This window comes from Diabrotica virgifera, chromosome 5 (assembly GCF_917563875.1).
Source record: "Diabrotica virgifera virgifera chromosome 5, PGI_DIABVI_V3a".
Lineage (NCBI taxonomy): Eukaryota > Metazoa > Arthropoda > Insecta > Coleoptera > Chrysomelidae > Diabrotica > Diabrotica virgifera.
In genome coordinates this window covers 208,958,891-208,979,571 of record NC_065447.1, presented here as the reverse complement: position 1 = coordinate 208,979,571, position 20,681 = coordinate 208,958,891, and the positions used below count along the sequence as shown (strand labels likewise).

General features: G+C 34.9%; 1 protein-coding gene across 1 annotated transcript in view; it reads left to right on the top strand.

Moving 5' to 3' along the window:
* LOC114336804 (centromere protein F-like) overlaps positions 1-20,681 on the top strand; it is a 49,178-nt gene that overhangs the window by 3,951 nt on the left and 24,546 nt on the right. The window contains exons 2-4 of the mRNA XM_050652161.1: positions 372-586; positions 9,705-9,796; positions 13,536-13,756. Of these exons, the coding sequence (XP_050508118.1) occupies positions 372-586; positions 9,705-9,796; positions 13,536-13,756 (528 nt within the window). The remainder of the gene's footprint in view (positions 1-371; positions 587-9,704; positions 9,797-13,535; positions 13,757-20,681) is intronic.

The following is a 20,681-nucleotide window of genomic DNA, read 5'->3' as shown; positions in this document are numbered from 1 at the left end:
CACACACACACACACACACACACACACACACACACACACACACACACACACACACACACACACACACACACACACACACACACACACACACACACACACACACACACACACACACACACACACTCTCTTTCTCTCTGATTCCAAAATTCCCATATTTACTCTAATTATTTTTATTCCTTTCTCTTGTTAATTCGGTGTCACACATTCTTACATATATCCTCTAGTCTAGGTCTTGGTTACACAGCTTTAATTATGTTGTGTACCTTGCCTTATTCCTCTGTTATGTGCTTTTAAACTAATTTAGTGTAATGTATTAAAAAATATATATGTATATTACCTAAAGTCCTTACTTGTAATATGTAATTTTGTAGTAGGCCGAAAGAACTAGAAAAATTAGATCTTCGAATTAAAGTAAACGGCCCTTGTCTGACATCATTGACAAGCCATCAAGAAGAGAGAAATAAGATTAAATATATAACAATAACAACAATAAATAGTGAAAATTCATACAAATCTACGTTACAAAAAGTTTTTGGAGACAAGTATCATGTACCTTCAGATGAGAGGATAAAAATCTTGCGATCTGGTAAGTTTTCAGTTTATACAAGGTGTTTAATTAAGAATGTCCAATTTTTTTTTCTTTGATTCTGGCCTTGGTTTAGAACCTTTAGCCACGTAATTACATATAAAATTATTATTCGTTCATATAAAATTGTAAAAATTAAAGCTTACAAATAATGTCTACTATGTTAATAAATAAAACTATGCTAATTATTTTTTTTTCTTTTTTTTTTTTTTTTTTTTTCTTTTTTTTTTATTTTTTTTTTATTTTTTTATTAATTTCTGTGTTATAGATTCTAGACCTCAAAATATTAGGATTTAACCCAAATCACTTCAATAAAATATGGCTACTTACTGAATTACAGAGTGTTTTATGCAAAACTTAAAAACTATTTTTACCCAGTACTTTAAAACTATTTGACATATCCTTATCATACTAAATTATGATAAATAAACGTTTATAGCTACTACCAGAGGAGTACGACAGGGGATTCTACCCCACTTGGGGAATTACTATTTTAGCGCAATTTTTCGATTGTCCAATTCTTTCTATGTAAATAATATACTCTTCATTGCTAACGATAAAGTCATTAGTTTTCGAGATATTTGAAGTTAAAAATGAAACGGCACAGTTATTTTGATTAATGTATTGTGTCGCTTCATTTTTAACTTTAAATATCTCGAAAACTAATGATCTTATCGTTACGAGTGAAGAGTATATTATTTACATAAAAGTATTGGAAAATCTAAAAATTACACTAAAAAAAAGCAATTCCGTCAGTGGCGTAGAATTTGGGAAGGGTCAACCAGTCACTTTCCCCTGGCGTACGCCTCTGATAGTAGCCAGAAATAATTAACATAATTTAGTAGGGTGTACAATACCTACACTTTCTGCCAAGTATGATAAAGATACGTCAAATAGTTTTAAAGTACTGGGTATAAATAGTTTTTAAATATTAATCATATGAAGCATATTATCAAAAATTAATCAAAATAACTGTGCCGTTTCATTTTTAACTTCCAATACCTCGAAAACTAATGGCTTTATGGCAGTGGCGGCTCGTCAGAGGGGGCAAGGGAGGCTTAGCCTCCCCATAAATTTTTTACACACGCTACACTGTTTTGTTTATCATGAATCGCGAAAACAACAAGCACCTTCACTATTATACAACGTGTAAATTCCATATTATCACTAAATATCCATACGCACGGAGCATTAGAATTAGAACGCATGATTGCGTCTCAGTTTTTTTATTATTATTGTAGGCTGGACCCTGGGTTATCCTGAGATGCATGAACGGAACCGAGAAGTGGAGCAACCTCCGTAGCTGATGCACCGCGCAGCGCAGTAGGCGTTTAAGGAGACGCGGTCTCCTAACAGTGGCATCTACATACGGTGCCATCACACGCTGCCCGGAGATATACCAAGGGAAGCTAAGTAGCTTCTCGGCTCCCCGTTGTGTGGTTGCGTGCATCTCGGGACAACGAGTTTTAATGTCCTGACTAAAAATAATGAAAAAGCTAAAAGTGCGAATTTTGTTATGGAATTTGGTATGTGGGGTTAGACTAATATTTGGAACAACTTGTTCCAATAACTTTTTCCGATATCTGTAACGCAAAGCAAAATATCGGTAATTTATCGTGTTTTTGAATCCGCAGTAGGCCGCGTTTAAAATTAAAAAAATTCAAAAATAAAAATGTATACCATTTTTATTCATTCAGTTGCGGTGCGAAACCAAAACTGTCTTAATTTTTACTCAGATCAGAGAGTGCAGCCAGCACTCTTATCGACGATTTCACCTCTTTTTAGAGGTTCATCAGAGACTGCATAGGCTGCTTTTCTCTGGCCCAGGTAAAAATCTTCGACATATCCATCTCCCACCGCAACTGACGAGATGGTAGTAGGTGCCTAGCGGCATCTGCTAAATAAAAGACTAAGTTTTTCAACCTAATAAAAATATTTGTAAATTAAATATTTTTAAAAGATTTTTAATTGAAAAACTTTATTGGCCCATTTCCTGGTGACAACCTCCAAGGCTTCTACAATATGCAAGCACATGGATGCTGCAGTGAAGACTAAGGGGAAGGAATTCTACACTATGCAATTCACAACCCCCGTCTGCAGCGTGGTAAAGTTCCAGCGGAAAATGGACCTAGTTACTCTATAGGAGTAATACTAATAAAAATAAAAATGTATACCATTTTTATTCATTCAGTTGCGGTGCGAAACCAAAACTGTCTTAATTTTTACTCAGATCAGAGAGTGCAGCCAGCACTCTTATCGACGATTTCACCTCTTTTTAGAGGTTCATCAGAGACTGCATAGGCTGCTTTTCTCAGGCCCAGGTAAAAATCTTCGACATATCCATCTCCCACCGCAACTGACGAGATGGTAGTAGGTGCCTAGCGGCATCTGCTAAATAAAAGACTAAGTTTTTCAACCTAATAAAAATATTTGTAAATTAAATATTTTTAAAAGATTTTTAATTGAAAAACTTTATTGGCCCATTTCCTGGTGACAACCTCCAAGGCTTCTACAATATGCAAGCACATGGATGCTGCAGTGAAGACTAAGGGGAAGGAATTCTACACTATGCAATTCACAACCCCCGTCTGCAGCGTGGTAAAGTTCCAGCGGAAAATGGACCTAGTTACTCTATAGGAGTAATACTAATAAAAATAAAAATGTATACAATTTTTATTCATTCAGTTGCGGTGCGAAACCAAAACTGTCTTAATTTTTACTCAGATCAGAGAGTGCAGCCAGCACTCTTATCGACGATTTCACCTCTTTTTAGAGGTTCATCAGAGACTGCATAGGCTGCTTTTCTCTGGCCCAGGTAAAAATCTTCGACATATCCATCTCCCACCGCAACTGACGAGATGGTAGTAGGTGCCTAGCGGCATCTGCTAAATAAAAGACTAAGTTTTTCAACCTAATAAAAATATTTGTAAATTAAATATTTTTAAAAGATTTTTAATTGAAAAACTTTATTGGCCCATTTCCTGGTGACAACCTCCAAGGCTTCTACAATATGCAAGCACATGGATGCTGCAGTGAAGACTAAGGGGAAGGAATTCTACACTATGCAATTCACAACCCCCGTCTGCAGCGTGGTAAAGTTCCAGCGGAAAATGGACCTAGTTACTCTATAGGAGTAATATTAATAAAAATAAAAATGTATACCATTTTTATTCATTCAGTTGCGGTGCGAAACCAAAACTGTCTTAATTTTTACTCAGATCAGAGAGTGCAGCCAGCACTCTTATCGACGATTTCACCTCTTTTTAGAGGTTCATCAGAGACTGCATAGGCTGCTTTTCTCTGGCCCAGGTAAAAATCTTCGACATATCCATCTCCCACCGCAACTGACGAGATGGTAGTAGGTGCCTAGCGGCATCTGCTAAATAAAAGACTAAGTTTTTCAACCTAATAAAAATATTTGTAAATTAAATATTTTTAAAAGAAAAAAATTATATATTATAAAAAAAAATTTTATTAGTATTACTCCTATAGAGTAACTAGGTCCATTTTCCGCTTGAACTTTACCACGCTGCAGACGGGGGTTGTGAATTGCATAGTGTAGAATTCCTTCCCCTTAGTCTTCACTGCAGCATCCATGTGCTTGCATATTGTAGAAGCCTTGGAGGTTGTCACCAGGAAATGGGCCAATAAAGTTTTTCAATTAAAAATCTTTTAAAAATATTTAATTTACAAATATTTTTATTAGGTTGAAAAACTTAGTCTTTTAAAAAAATTCAGTTGAAGATTTTAAAAAATGTGACGCTTCATCCTGTGTGGACTGCAAAACTTCAAATCTGTATTTATTTTGATATGCATATCTACTTACAAAGATGGAATTGTTAACAAATAAACGACACAAACTTTGGTATTAAACTTTTACAATTAGACTAACTATTTTTAAAATATGATATCATGAAATTATGAATTATGATGATATGAAATGTAAATAAAAAATGGGGCCCCAAATTACACTTTTTTGGCGCATTTTTTTGCTAGTGCAAATTTGTCTAGATATTTTACAGTTAGGTATAGCCTCCCCTATTGTAAAAATCACGAGCCGCCACTGCTTTATGGTTATCAATGAAGAGTACATTATTTACATAAAAAATATTGGAGAATCGAAAACTTGCGTGAAAATAGTAATTCCCCCAGTGGCGTAGAATTTGGGAAGGGTCAACCATTCACTATCCCCTGTCGTACGCCTCTGATAGTAGCTAGAAACGTTTATCATAATTTAGTAGGGTGTATAGTAGCCACACTTTCTGCCAAGTACGATAAGAATAAGTCAAATGGTTTAAAAGTATTGGGTAAAAACAATTTTTAAATTTCCACATACAACACCCTGTAACTTAGTAAGTAGCCATATTTTATTAAAGTGATTTGGGTTAAATCTTAATATTTTGAGGTCTAGAATCTACAACTCAGAGATTGGACATTCTTAATAAAACACCCTGTATATACTGAGTGACAGAAAAAGGTAGACACTTATAGGTCTGGATACCGCGTATGAAAAAAAGTTGATTAATAGCAAGCTGAAAATTTGTTAATAGCTTAAGGGTGTCTAGTCGGACAAATTTTGATATATGCGAACACTGGAACAGGGGAAGTTTTAATTGTGGAACAGGTTAAAAATTTGGAACGGTCATACCACGAAAACGTCACATGTATTTTGTCCGACAGAACTTCCAATTGATTTGTTACCCTTTGATTAAACTCTAATGCAAAAATCAGATTGCTATTTATCACCAAATTGGCATTTTAATGAGTGGAACACGTAGAATATGTCAAATGACAGGTATCGGTGGTTTGCCAGGACCAAAAGTGGGTCAAAAATTTTTAACTTTTTTTTTTGTTTTTTTTCCTAAAATTATTGTTTTTGCATGGAACAAAGTTTTTTTAGGTTTTTTGGATCATTCCAAACAGAAAAGGTCTTTAGTGACTTTTCTCTAAAGTTGATAGTTTTTGACATATAAGCGATTAAAAATTGAAAAATTGCGAAATCGGCCATTTTTAACCTTCTAAAACTATGTGAAAAACTTGAAATTTGAATGTTGCCGAGGTTTCTTTAAACATCGACTGATGAAATCCCGAAGAGTTTTTTGCAATACAGTATTCAAAACTCCTTTGTTTTTTAATTTCTAATCACGTGTGCGCGACACTATTTTCCACCGTTGCATGTGTATACAGTATGGTGCAAATGAAACGAATAAATTCGTTATTTCGTAAACCGGCGACTTTAAGGAAAAATTCCGAAACAGGTAGATTTTTATTTTTAAGTTATGATATTGTGGCATTTATGGTATACTAGTGACGTCATCTGTCTGGGCGTGATGACGTAATCGATGATTTTTTTAAATGAGAATAGGGGTCGTGTGGTAGCTCATTTGAAAGGTTCTTCAATTCTAAATTCAGTAATGTAAACATTTACATATTGATTTATACAGGGTGTCCAAATTTTTTTTATTAAATTAAATTATTTGACAAAAAAAAAGTAGGACACCCTGTACAAATAATTATATAAATGTTTATATTACTGAATAGAGAATTGAAGAACCTTTCTCAAATGAGCTAGCACACGATCCCTATTCTCATTTAAAAAAAATCATCGATTACGTCATCACGCCCAAATGGATGACGTCACTAGTATACCATATATGCCACAATATCATAACTTAAAAATAAAAATTGAACTGTTTCGTAATTTTTTCTTATCCGGTTTCTTTCGCCGATTTACGAAATAACGAATGTATTCCTTTCATTTGCACCATACTGTCATGTCGGTGGAAAATAGTGTCGCGCACGCTTGATTAGCAATTAAAAAAAAAGGAGTTTTGAATATTGTATTGCAAAAAACTCTTCGGGATTTCATCAATCGATGTTTAAAGAATATCTACCTACCTTGGCAACTTATAAATTTTCAGTTTTTCACATAGTTTTTGAGGGTTAAAAATGGCCAATTTCGCAATGTTTCAATTTTTAATCGCTTATATTTCAAAAATTATCAACTTGAGAGAAATGTCACTAAAGACCTTTTCTGTTTGGAATGATCCAAAAAACCTAAAAAACTTTGTTCCATGCAAAAAATAATAATTTTAGGAGAAAAACAAAAAAAAGAATGTGTGTGTACTTTGTACGCACGTAAGAAGTTATACTTCTATTATATGATTATTAGCCCAGTCGGGATATCATTTGACCTTGCATTAGGAGCTGCCCCAAATTTTATTTTTCTAATCTTTAGGGAGGGTCAATATTAGTTTAAATTTAAAATCTCGACTGAATTCCACCGTTGCGTTAGCCGCCATCTTGATTTTAAACGAGAACCGTTTTTGCTCAATATCTTCGCAATTTTCAATTTTTTGACAAAAAGTGTATAAACTGAAATTGTTGAAAATACGATTTTCTATAATTTCATTTATTATAATTTTTTTCGTGCGGTCAATATTTTCCGAGTTATGAGGGGAAAATAGTAACAGTTGTAGCATAATTATTGAATTATTGAATTATCTCGTTTATTATTAGTTTTACAACAAATATTTACCTATACAAAAATGAAGAGCATTAAATTTTGTACAATTTTGATACCATTCATTTTTTTGATAAAATCAATATTTAAGGTAGTACGTATGTGATAAAAGTGCGAGCGTAAGACCTGATTGATTTTGTGGCAATTGTTTTTGTTCAATATCTGCGCCATTTTCAACTTTTCGACAAAAAGTGTAAGAACTGAAATTGTTGCAATTACGATTTACTACAATTTTTCGAGAGAACCAGTGGCGGGTCTACAAGGGGGGGAAATGGGAAAATTCCCCCCAACAGGGTCCAAAATTTAAAAAAAAATTGTTGGAACATCACGATATATTAGCTGACATAAAACTTAAAATGTCGACAGAAAAATTCAACCAATAAAACCCGCTAGTTAATACAATTAAGTTCTTAATGTATATAATGTCTTTTTATGTCTTTTATATACTTATTTTGGTTGCTGTTTCATTGGAAGTTTCAAAAATTGTATAAAATATAATTCTCTTTATTTTTGTTTATGTACAATTATGTCGTAAAGTTAATAATAAATGAGACAATTCAATAATTATGCTTCCCCTCCGCTTCCATTATTTTCCCCCTTAACTCGGAGAATATTGATCGTATAAAAAAATTGTGCCAAAGAAATTGTAGGAAATTGCATTTCCAACAATTTTCTTTCCCACCATTTATGTCGAAAAGTTGAAAATGGCGGAGATATTAAGCAACAACAGTTCTCATTTAAAATCAATATGGCAGCTAATGCAACCACGGAATTCAGTCGAGATTTTAAATTTACACTACTATTGATCTCTCCTAAAGGATATAATTATAAAATTTGGAGCAGCTCGGATACAAAATTCAATTCAATAATTATGCTCCCCCCACCACTTTTTACTATTTTCCCATGTAACTCGGAAAATATCAACCGCATGAAAAAAAATGTTAAAAAGAAATTGTAGGAAATTATATTTTGAACAATTTTAGTTGAAAATGGCGTAGATATTGAACAAAAACAATTGCTATAAAATCAATCCGGTCTTACGCTCGCGCCATTACCGCATACGTACTACCTTAAATATTCATTTTAGCAAAAAAATGAAGGAGATCAAAATTGTGTAGAATTTAATTCTCTTTATTTTTGTACATATTTGTTGTAAAACTAATAATAAACGAGATAATTCAATAATTATGCTCTAACTGTCACTATTTTCCCCTCATAACTCGGAAAATATCGACCGCACGAAAAAAATTATAATAAATGAAATTATAGAAAATCGTATTTTTAACAATTTCAGTTTCTACACTTTTTGTCAAAAAATTGAAAATGGCGGAGATATTGAGCAAAAACCGATCTCGTTTAAAATCAAGATGGCGGCTAACGCAACGGTGGAATTCAGTCGATATTTTAAATTTATACTAATATTGACCCTCCCTAAAGATTAGAAAAATAAAATTTGAGGCAGCTCCTAATGCAAGGTTAGGCAAAGTATTACATACTATGTATTCTGGTAGGTTCAAATAGGTAGGTACCTATGATACATTTACAATTATTACGTACCTGTTGCTTTAAAAACTATTTGAAAGTCACTACAATTATAAACTTTTTTGTTTCTGTCCTCACAACAATAAAACTAATATATTATACATTTGTTTATCTTCATATTGAACAATTATTTATTATTGACAGATCATTTCAACACCCAATCAGAGCCCGTATAACGACTAATACCATACTGTCGGTGTGCGCATGCGCGCATATCAATATAAATTCACCCTCAATCTCAATCGCGCCTAAAAAAGTATAACTTCAAAAAACTTTTAAAAAATTTTTGACCCACTTTTGGTCCTGGCAACATGCAAATTTGTTAAAAGGGGTCCTTTTTGAGTAAGATTGTGCAAAAAATCCGAATCGGAATATTTTTCGTAGCCGATGCGCAGTGGCTTTCTGGACTATATACAGATTCAGTGTGTCTCGGCACACCATCGTATATCGGTGGTTTGAAGAACATAGAAGGATGGTTGATGGTTGGTATGCGTAAGGTACATCGCCTAATAATACAGTTTGTTCTTTTTTGTTATTTTGACATTAGGCGCTACCCCTCGCAGCTGAAAATCGACGTAACCATTTGCTCTGGTGTAGGGGAAGAGTTCTATGGGATTAATAATGGAATCAGGTGGTCTTTTGTGACGAATCTTACTTCTGTCTTTAGATACACGATGGTCGGGCAAGAGTGAGTCGACATGTTAAAAAACGTGAGTCACAATTTGACAGACAGGATAACCGACACATCAAACACTTACCTTGGCCACCACGATTGCCGGATCTGTCTCAAATTGAACATGTCTGAGACATGATAGTGGTTTAATCCCATATAAAGTAATATATAATCTTTGTTCTAAACGTTGACAATGGCTTTTGATTTCACTAGAAGATATAACAGGCTGTACATGCTTTATACCTGCAGATGAACTACATATATGAGAAACTGTTAATTTTTAGATTTCAAAACTGAGTATTTACCGAGATTAACCTCTTATATGGCCTAAGTTAAACACTCTGTATGGTAAATAACTAAATATAATTATTATATTTTAGATGTAATTCCTGCAGATGAGCAGACACAAACGACACACACTCAGGAGACACAAAAATCAACTTCCAATCAATCCGATGATTTCTTTTCCCTGGTAAGTAACAAACCAGATTTTTACTTACTTATGTATAAAGTACCTGATAAGTTCTTAATTTTTTGAAGTTATACTTCTTTAGGTATGAGGGTGAATTTTTACATCCCTGGCCGCATGCGCACACCGACAGTATGGTATTAGTCGCTACATCTTTTAAGTTATGTAGGGCAAATAAGGTGTGCGTGAAAAGAATATATTATTAGTGTTTTTAGTAAATATATTTATTATAATTTTTATGTCTGTGGATTTGTCTTCCTCCTAATAAGTATTATTAAAAGTGTTTATTTTCAATTAATGTATCTGTCACCGTGATTGTAATTATGTCCGAGAAATGATCGACTGAATACAAAAACCGTGGTAGCTGATCGGTAGAGCATTCGCCTAGGGATCGAGAGGTCCCTTATTAAAATCCGGACGAAGTCATATCCTTTTTTATTTTTTGAAGTTATACTTCTTTAGGCACGAAGGTGAATTTTTACATTGCCTGGCGCAAGCGCACACCGACAGTATGGTATTAGACGTTACATCTTTATGTAGCTCAAATAAGGTGTGCGTGAAAAGAATATATTGTTAGCGTTTTTAGTAAATGTATTTATTATAATTGTTGTGTCTTTGGATCTGTCTTTCCCGGGAATAAGATATTTTATAATAATAGTAAGTATATTTAAAGTATTTTTGTATACTTCACTTGGTCTATTAAATTTGTCAGTATGTATGAGAAATCTTGTAACCTGTCAAAGCAAAGGGAATATTGCTCAATGGTAGAGCGTGTGATCAGAGATCGAGAGGTCCCCGGTTCGTATCCCGTGTGTTTTCTATTTTTTTTTATTTTTGGTATTGTTTTAATAAAAATTTTTGGAAAGTAGTAAGTAAAAATCAGTGAATTCTTTAAATAAAATACAAATAACCTGTTGAAAGTATATTTATTGCGTTGAAAACATATACAATAGAAGTATAACTTGTTATGTGCGTACAAAGTACACACACATTCTTTTATTTTTAATTTTTGGTAATCATTTTGTTCTTTCTAAAATTAGTTCAATATTTAAATACAATACAAAAAAACTGTTTAAAGTAGATACCTAGGTATATTGATTTCGTTGAAATCATAATATGAAGTTAGATTATATTATAATAGAAGTATTACTTCTTACGTGCGTACAAAGTACACACACATTCTTTTTTTATTTCAGCTGTCATATAAATCATATAATAGAAGTATAACTTGTTATGTGCGTACAAAGTACACACACATTCTTTTTTTTTATTTTTGGTATTCTTTTTGTACTTTCTAAAATTAGTTCAATATTTAAATACAATACAAAAAAACTGTTTAAAGTAGATAGGTATATTGATTTCGTTGAAATCATAATATGAAGTTGGATTATATTATAATAGAATTATAACTTCTTACGTGCGTACAAAGTACACACATTCTTTTTTTATTTCAGCTGTCTATATAATATTATAAAAAAGGTCATTATTTTCATTGGGGCGCACTGTGGTTTCAAATGCCGAAAACGTGGTCATGGACCTTTAAAAGCGCATAATATTGTTAATTCACTTCGGAATTACTCTCGTATTGAAGGATTTTTGAAAAACAAAATGGCTGATTCAATATGGCGGAAAGAAATTAAAAATCGCTGTTTACAAATCAGACATTCTTTTTTTTTTTTAATAATAAATATGGTCAAACCCAATATGGCGGAAAAAAAATTAGAAAATTTTATTTTAAACGCAAATTTTATTTTAAACGCAATTTTTTCTGAAATTAAAAAAAAATTAAAGTGAAGTGTATACAAATGAAATTGAATTTATTTGGTAAAAATATATATAAATTGACCCGCAAAAATAACCGGACACTAATGTACAGTTCTCCAAGAAATTAACGCCAATTTCCTAAATCTGTAGTCCGATTTGTGCGATACTAATCAAACTGTGTTTTTTCTCAAAATTTGCAACAGCCTGTGGAATTTTGTAGCCCAGCATTTATAAAATACTGAAATTAAAACTCAACTATCGCCTCAGGTTCTCTTAACACTTTGTTTTTTTATTCATTCGCTTATGTTGGATAATAAAAAGTTAGGTACTTTAACAACTAGCTAGGTTTTTCATCAATTAATCCTCATTTTCTGCTTAGTTTAATAAACAAACCTAAAGTAAGCTATGAGGAATAAACAATTTGATAAATATCAAATTTTTAATTTATTAAATTGTCAAATATAGGTTATGTACCTTTCACTGTTTAAAGAACTGCCACGTAACTGAACAAGATTTGCCGTGCTGCTAAAGAAATTGCTCTCCAAACCATTATAGACCCTCTATTAACACATTGCGTGCCACGTTGCTCATATGAGAGACACAGATATTTTGCCAGGGTCCACGTCGCTCATTTTGGATATACACGTATGACTAACTTTCATGGCCGTGGATATCAATAGCCCCTGAGAGTAGTATCCCGCTTATTGGCGCGCAATGTGTTAAATAAAGTCGTTCTGTATGGTACACTTAGCATAACGCTCGTTTGGTCTCTGATTACTTTTAAAAGTCGATCGGAACTATAGAGGCAAAATCTGGATTCATCTGTAAACAGAACGTTTTCCCAGTTGTCAGTATTCCAGTTTACGTGTAGCTGATCATCGAATACGCAAGGCATGTGCTACGTCTCCTGACGGTATCAATGCTGGGATGTATATTATGAACCGCACTAAGTTCCGTTAAAGGATTCCTTGACGTGGTAAATCGTTCACTTAAAGCGCAAAATCTAATAAAATGGTCTTGAACTACCGTAGTAACTCGAGGTCTACCTTGTCCGGGACGTCTGCTGTAGTCGTTCATTTCTCTAACGCATTGAACAATACGGGAAATTGATGTATGTGAAACTTCCAACCCCAGATCGATAGCATGGTAGCTAAGTCCTTAGCTGTGTAAGGTCACTGCTTGAACACACTAGTCTCGGGTCAAATTCCTTGTAGCGCGTTCGATTTCCACCAAACAACAAAAAAAATTACGGACTTAACCGAAACTTTAAATAATAAACTGACTAATGTTCACAACAAACCAGAAACATTGTGACTGTTAACAATTTGACATTTATCAAATTGTTAATTTCTAATAGCCTACTTTGGGCTTGTTTATTAAACTAAGCAGAAAATGAGGATATGTTTATGAAAGACGTGGCTAGTTGTTAAAGTAGCTAATTTTTTATTATCTAATATAGCGAATGAATCAAAAAACAAAATGTTGAATCTGAGGCTATAACTGGATTTTAATTTCAGTATTTTATAAATGCTAAATTATTCCACAGTTTGTTGCGAACAAACTGTGTTTGTTGTTGTTGTTTGAGAAAAAAACACAGTTTGATGTTTGATTGGTACACCAGGTATACAATGACAATTTACCTGTCTAGCAACATTATTACAGCAACATTCTTAAGAATAAGGCTGACATATTAAAAAAATTACTCAAGTTGAACTACAGATTTAGGAAATTTGTGTTAATTTCTTGGAGAAGTGTACATTATTGTCTGGTTATTTTTGCTGGTCAGTGTAGAGTGTAGTTTATAAAAACAATAGTAGATTTAAAAATTATTGTAAAGACATAATAGTACCTACATAAGGAGTGTAAGTTAGAAAGAAGTATAATTATAGTATGTATACTATAATTATAGTCTGGTTGCTAACACTGGATTAACTACACATTTTCAGATATTTTATTATCGATATTTATTTTGTTTTAGAATATTGTTGATCCCGTAATGACAACCTTTAATAGCCGATCTGCAGGAATCACCTCAAGTAAATCAAATAGCTCAGTTCTAGCGTTGCCGGCGGACGAGTTTTCTACAGCTAACACACATTTTAGCGAACACAGCGGATTATTCGTTACAGATTTGCCACCGTTAAAAATACTTAGTGGCAGATGTTCTAGCGGTGCAGTTCAAGATAAACAGTTGATGAGGTAATACATAATATTTTCTGAACACTTACTTTTGATGGCTACACAGTAGGGTGACCACACGTCTCGTTAAAACGGGATTGTCCCATTTTTTAACGATTGTACCATTGTGACGGGTAGTTACTTCAGAACAACAGACTAAAAAAAGGTTAAAATGAAATAAATGTATTGAGGATATTTATTTTTAAACTTAAAATAATAAAATAAAATATCATTTTATCTTCGCCCCGTTCCGGAGAAAGCTCACTTGGCGGACGCCTGCAAAAGAAAAATAAAATTATATTTATTACTATCAAAAGAAAATGTAATTAATGTAATACAAGAAGCAATTACGCACAGACTCGCACCTCCTTAACTTCACTCCAATGTAAGCACAAAACTCCCACAGTCAAAATATCAATAACTATACAGACACTCATACAACTCCGAATCGGAGGACGGCGGTAACCTGTTCAATTACGTGCGGCGCATCTCTTCACTACAGAGTTGCACCACCCACATTGGCCTACCTGTTCACTACACTGGTTAGCCAGGGAGCGTAGAGCTTGATCGCCGCAAGACTGATTGTTCATTGTTCTTCTTCGATTCTCTTCTCAAATACACTCGGCTGCTCTACTTGGATGCCTCGGAGTAGAAGTGGAAATGAGTGTGGTTGAGCTGGTATCGAAGTGCGTGCGGTTCTCTGCTACTGATCTGCATAACGCCAGGCTGAAGGCATATCGTTACACCGGGGTCCTGAAAAAGTCTCCTGGGGCGCCTAAATGCCTCGTATTTACGTTGGGTTGATGATACCTTTTGTAGAACCTCTCCTCGGACCGTCTTTCCTTCTCTTCGACAGTTGAACTCGCTCATTCTGCAGGCGGCTATCCACAGCTTGGACCAGAAGAAAAGAGGAACGGTTCTTATCATTTAATGTAAAATCAATCCAACTTCAGAACTGAAGTTACTGACTTTTATGAAACCTGCATACAGTATATTGAAAAATGGAGTGTACTGTTTTTTACTTTCACAAAGTTTAAATGGAAATCAAAAATGAATAACCGTTTTCAACTTCGTTGCAAAACGAAAATGCAGCCGCACCATAGTCTAGTCCAATCAGAGAGTGCGGCAAAAGTAAAAATAACAAGTCTAGTACACCTCTACCGGTTTCGAAACTTATTAGTCTCTCATCAGGAGGCACATATGCTGCTCTCTCTGATCCAACCAAAACAAACCCCCGCGTGCAGTCACGGATTGCAACGAACAAAATGGCATAGATGCCCTAGCGGCAACTGCTTAGATGCCCTAGCAGTTGCCGCTAGGACATCTCGTAAGGTCCATCTCTGCGAGGTGCAAACTTAGAAGTTATACCAGCTTTAGCTTTACTTAATACATGGGTCTTCACCAATACTAAATCCAGTAGACTGACAAACAGTAGTATTCATAGCAAAACGAACACAGGGTAGCTTTTCTTTCCAGCTAGTATGGTCAGTTGAAGTCAATATAGCCAATTGAGTTTTCTGGTCACGGTTCTTGCGTTCAACAGGATTTGCAGCAGGGTGATAAACAGGAATTAGACTCTGACTAAATCCTAAAGCTTCAGCTACATGTTGCATGACATCACTGACGAACTGTACTCCATTATCGCTGATAACTTTCCTGGGAGTTCCAAATCGTAATACAATCTCATCAATGAGGCATCTGGCGCAGGATTCAGCAGTCACCTCCTTAAGGGGAAACATTTCCGTCCATCTAGTGGAGGTGTCTTCAACAATAAAAATCCATCTTTCTCCAATTGGTGTCTCTGGTAATGGACCAAAAAAGTCAAGAGCAATAGTTTCAAAGCGTTGACTTTGAATTGGGGTTTGACGTAATCCAGCAGGTTTCAGATTAGTTGCTTTGTATCTTTGGCACTCGATACATTTTGACACATAATCAGTTACATCTTTGCGCATACCTATCCAAAATTAGCATGGTTTAAGTTTCTGTAAGGCGCGCTCTACACCGTAATGGCCGGCGAGAGGTAAATCGTGATTTACTTGTAATACTTCTTTGATGGAACATGATGGCACAACTTGCTGAGCTTCCTCTCCATCATGGTCAGGCGAATAACGATATTGGATACCATTCATCATAACATATCCTCTCTCACTCCATCTTTTTATTTCAACATCACCACTCTCAGGAGTCTCAAAAGACTTGATGATAGAGGCCACATCTGTGTCAGATAACTGTTTTTCTCGAATTTCTCTAGCTTCGGGTATAGGCAAGTTAACAGTTACAAAACAAATATTACATGAATCCTCCTTGTCAATGTCATGACAAATAGGCCGAGATAAACTATCTGCTAAGGAATTTTGTTTTACTGGTACATAGGTATTCAATTTTTAAATCATATGCTTGTAATGACAATGACATAAGCCAGCGTAAAGGCTGGTGATCACTCTTAACAATGACAGGGGATAACTCTATGTATCCACGAAATTTCGAAAAGGCCCATACCACTGCTAAAGCCTCACGTTCTGTGGTATGATAATTCTTCTGTGCATCAGTAAACAAACAACTTGCATATTCTATTGGTCTTTCTTCAGGACCCTCCCCCTGGAGTAAAGCTGCTCCTAAGGCATATCTCTTGCAAGTAGATCTCTTGCAAGTAGATCTCTTGCGAGTAAATTCGCTTAAAGGTCTGGAAATTTCTGCAAAATTTGGCACAAATCTTCGGAGCCAAGAGCAGGTCTGTAGAAAGCCTGTTTTACATTTTTTGGAACGCGCATGTCCTTCATAGCAGCTATCTTGTCTGGGCACGGGGTGAAACCATCCTGATTAACAATATGTCCAAGATATTTTACCTTATCGGTGCTGAAAACACATTTGGCACGATTAACGTGAAGTTTAAAAATTTTTAGTCTTCTAAGAACCTCATCCAAATCTTTGAGATGCCTTTCAAAAGTAGGAGACATTATTATGAGGTCATCCAAATAAGCAAGCATAGAGATATGTGGTAAGCCTGATTTGAAACGTTCCCTAAGACGCTGAAATGTAGCTGGTGCTGTCTTAATCCAAAGGGCATAGCGTTATACCTGTATGTAACAAAAGGAGTGATAAATGATGTTTTATCTCTGTCTTCCTTCTTCACTGGTATCTGGTGATATCCACTTCTTAAGTCTAACGTGGTAATGAAAACGGTCTTGGCAGTAGAATGAAGTAAATCATCAATTCTAGGTAATGGGTATTGATTGGGTACAGTAATATTGTTCAAACGCCTATAATCAACAAAAAGTATCATTTTTTCACCAGGTTTTGGAACTAAAACCACTGGGAATGCATAAGGTGACTCACATTCTTCGATGATTCCATCTTCTAGAAGTTCGTCTAGTAAAGAACGCAGAATTTCCTTCTGAGCAGGTGCAAGACGATAAGGAGGTTGGAAAATCGGATTATCATCTGTCAACTGGATACTATGTTCAGCATATGGGGTTTGTGCTTTACTCTTTTCAAAAACGATAGATGTGTTTGAATTAACTGCTCCAATTGAAGTGTTTCATTGGGATTTAAATTTTTACCATCAGTAGGCTCTAGTTGTAGTTCTGTCTGAGAAATTGCAGAAGAGGTATATTGTATCTGCTCCTTAAAAAAAATCAAAAGTTTGTAAGGGATCATCCTCAAAGAACCACTGCCATTTAGGTATATTTAACACCATTTGAGCTTCTGAAATAAAATCTATGCCAAAGAGTGTTTTATTGTTTTCATGCTCAGGTATTGCAAGGAAAGTAGTGGGAATTTTCCTTCCTTGTAGATCTACAATAGCATTATAAATTCTAGCCTGTACATGTCCGTCTGCTAAAGTCATCTTTAGTTTGGTTTGTTCGTAGGGTAAATTTATTGAACAAAAATGTTTAAATAAAAGATTAGCTGCAATTGTATTTCTAGCGCCAGAATCGATATATACTAACCCATGTCTTCCAACAATACAAACTTCGATCAATGGTCTAGACATGAGAGATACTGCACATACATCTGTGTAAGCACTAAGCACATCTAGACTTGAAGTGTGAGTGGTGGTAGCTGAATTTGGAGAGGTGGGCTGATTGCTCGAGCTGCGACAAGTAGGACATTGGGACCTTATATAACCAGAGGTGCGGACTTTTCCCCAACACGACTCTACCTTATCGGCAGACTCTACGAGAAGTGTACGGTAAATTGAAGCTGTAATTACAAAAAAAGAAATATGTATGTCTTTGTACTCACTTTATCACGCTTAACGAATTACGGGATCTGGATTTCAATGCATATTTTTTTTTATAATTCTCGTATCAAAGTTACGCGTGAAGTTAGTCGTATTGATGACAGTTGGGGAAACGTCCGCGACCCATATAACCAGGTGCTCCGCATCCATAGCATGTAACTCTAGATCCATTTGAAACTTCAGAAGTGCTGGATTGACTTCTTTGTTGAGTTGCAGCAAATTTACGACAATTTTCTTGCACATGTCCAAAATTATTACAAAACTGATATTTTGCAAGATTTAATTTGATCAGCAAAAGATTTAATTTAATCTCTCGGAAGTCTATTTCTAATTCTACGATTAAGTAAAGCATATACCATGTCAACTTGATGAGTTATGTGTAGCTCAGATGGTTTTTGGCAACCTAGCAATGAGTGCACGACAAGAATTAACAAAAATATTTGTCGGTTTTCTCTCACATTGATCACGGGAAAACAGTTCTTTGAAAATTTTATATGATGGCATGTTCAAAACATAAGAGTGGCTTAACGCCTTTAAGACATCATTCCAACTAAGGATTGTGGATTGGATACCTTGCCACCAAGTTGCAGCATGATGATCTAATAACATCGGCAAACCTTTTATTGCATTTTCATCTGTAATGTTAACACAGTCTTTAAAAATGGTTATGGCACTAATAAATGCTTCTACATCTTCATTTTTATTGCCAGAAAATCTGGAAGAACAACTTGAAAAGTTTCCACTTTTAGTAACGCTTTGGGCCTGATTTTGGACATCTACTTTTGTCATACTAGCAATTAAACTTTGAAATTGTTCATTGGTCATCATTATAGGAGCAGAAGGAACAGCAGACTCGTCTTGTTGCATGGTAACAGATGATTCACGATCAAGTAAGCAGTTTTTGGATTCTGAGCTAAGTTCTGAAATTTCTGTGAACTCAGAACCACTTCTGAGGTTATAGTTGCTCATTAGACGATATCCAAATCATAGGATAGTCCAAACTGACATTCATACAGGCATACAGCACAATTAAACCAAAGCGTTGGTATTTTAGCACAACAATGCAGTTTAAAAGGATATTCAACAGCAAAGAGTATAAACACGCTTGAATCTGGTCACTGTAAGTTACCTTTAAGAACTTATATTCGCAAATAACAGCCTCACAAAGCCTTTTTGTTAATTCTTTTCCTTCGCACAAAAGGTATTGCTTCACTTCTTGTATTGAAAAGTCCCCACGTTGGGCGCCATTCTTGTAGGATTTCCTGGGAAATAAACGTGCAAACAGTTTATTGTAGGGCTTTTCGTTGCTTTCCCTAGATATTCGCAGCCCTAGATAAACAGTAGTTTATCTTCGTTTGTTTTCGTTGTTTTCCTCGCATTGCGAGAGATGTCGCTGGATTGCGTCTCAAAAGGTGTAATCATTGCATCGCGATGGTTTCCCTTAAATAGGCAAGATTGTTGATATTTCTTTCAGAGTTGTGACTACATAGCTTCACTAAGGATGCAAAAACTGTCTTTATCAGTTTATTGTAGGTTTAATATATTTCTGTGAGACGTGTTGATTTGTGTCTAACAACTATTGTAAAAGTAACAAGTAATATTTAAAAAAAAAAACAGTCCAGGCATGACAAAGCATCTTCTTAACCTCTCTCTCCGAAGTTAGCTGCAGAACTCGAACTGTCACTAATTCAGTTAACGTACGTCTACACCTATTAGATAAAGCCACGCGCACACTTATTCTTCTTGCTACAACAGGTATTTTTAATATCTTCCAAACGAGATATCATTTGCCATAAGGTCCCACTTAAAATTATCGGTCAAATTGGCCCTGTAATGTTATCTGTGACTATTACGTAACATGTTATCACTATTTGAGAAGCCTACGTCCGTTTATTTCCTCCCTCCAAATTTCACTAATGTAGGTATGTATGTATAACTGTACAAAATAATATTAATAGTCTCCCATTTTATACAGCTAACTCGGCTTTATGATTATAGCAGGGTAGTCTGCTATATCTAGGGCCTATGGTATATAATAAAGGTAACAGGGCCAGTGCTATGCTTCAACCGTTATTATTACCCCTGGTTTTAACCAAGGTACTCATTTTATTAAGACTGAGTCGACTTGGGGTTTATAGACATCACTGGCGAAGCGTCCATGTAACCACTGTTACCATTGGTAATAGTTAAAAATCTTGCAAATGAATATTTTATGACGATGAATAATTCCATTTACCAATATTTTTACCAATAGAAATATATTATTATTCAGGGGTGGCCAAGCTCCTTGATAGTTCGAGCCATTTGTCAAAATTTGAAATTTTTCGCGAGCCGCAATTAAACAATTACCTGTGTACCAGTTTTTTACACCAAAAAATGTAATTACAAATAAAATGGTTTACGTCGTTGTTTCAAATATGCAAATAATTCTACAAGAAGCCTTTACTAATTCAGGATACTTCGATTCTTCATCACCCTTCCATCTTTTTCTGGGACGGCCTATTGATCTTCTATCGTGTCTCAAAAAACCCAGTCTTTAACACTATGTCCATCTTATCTTAGCTTTTATGTCTGACGATGTTTTCAGTACCATACACAGTCACCAATTCAGGTTTGCGGCGCCTTCTCCACTCTCCTGTCAATTCATCTGTTTGAGGGTCAAATATCATTCTGAGAACTTTGCTTTCAAATACCAGCAGCTTA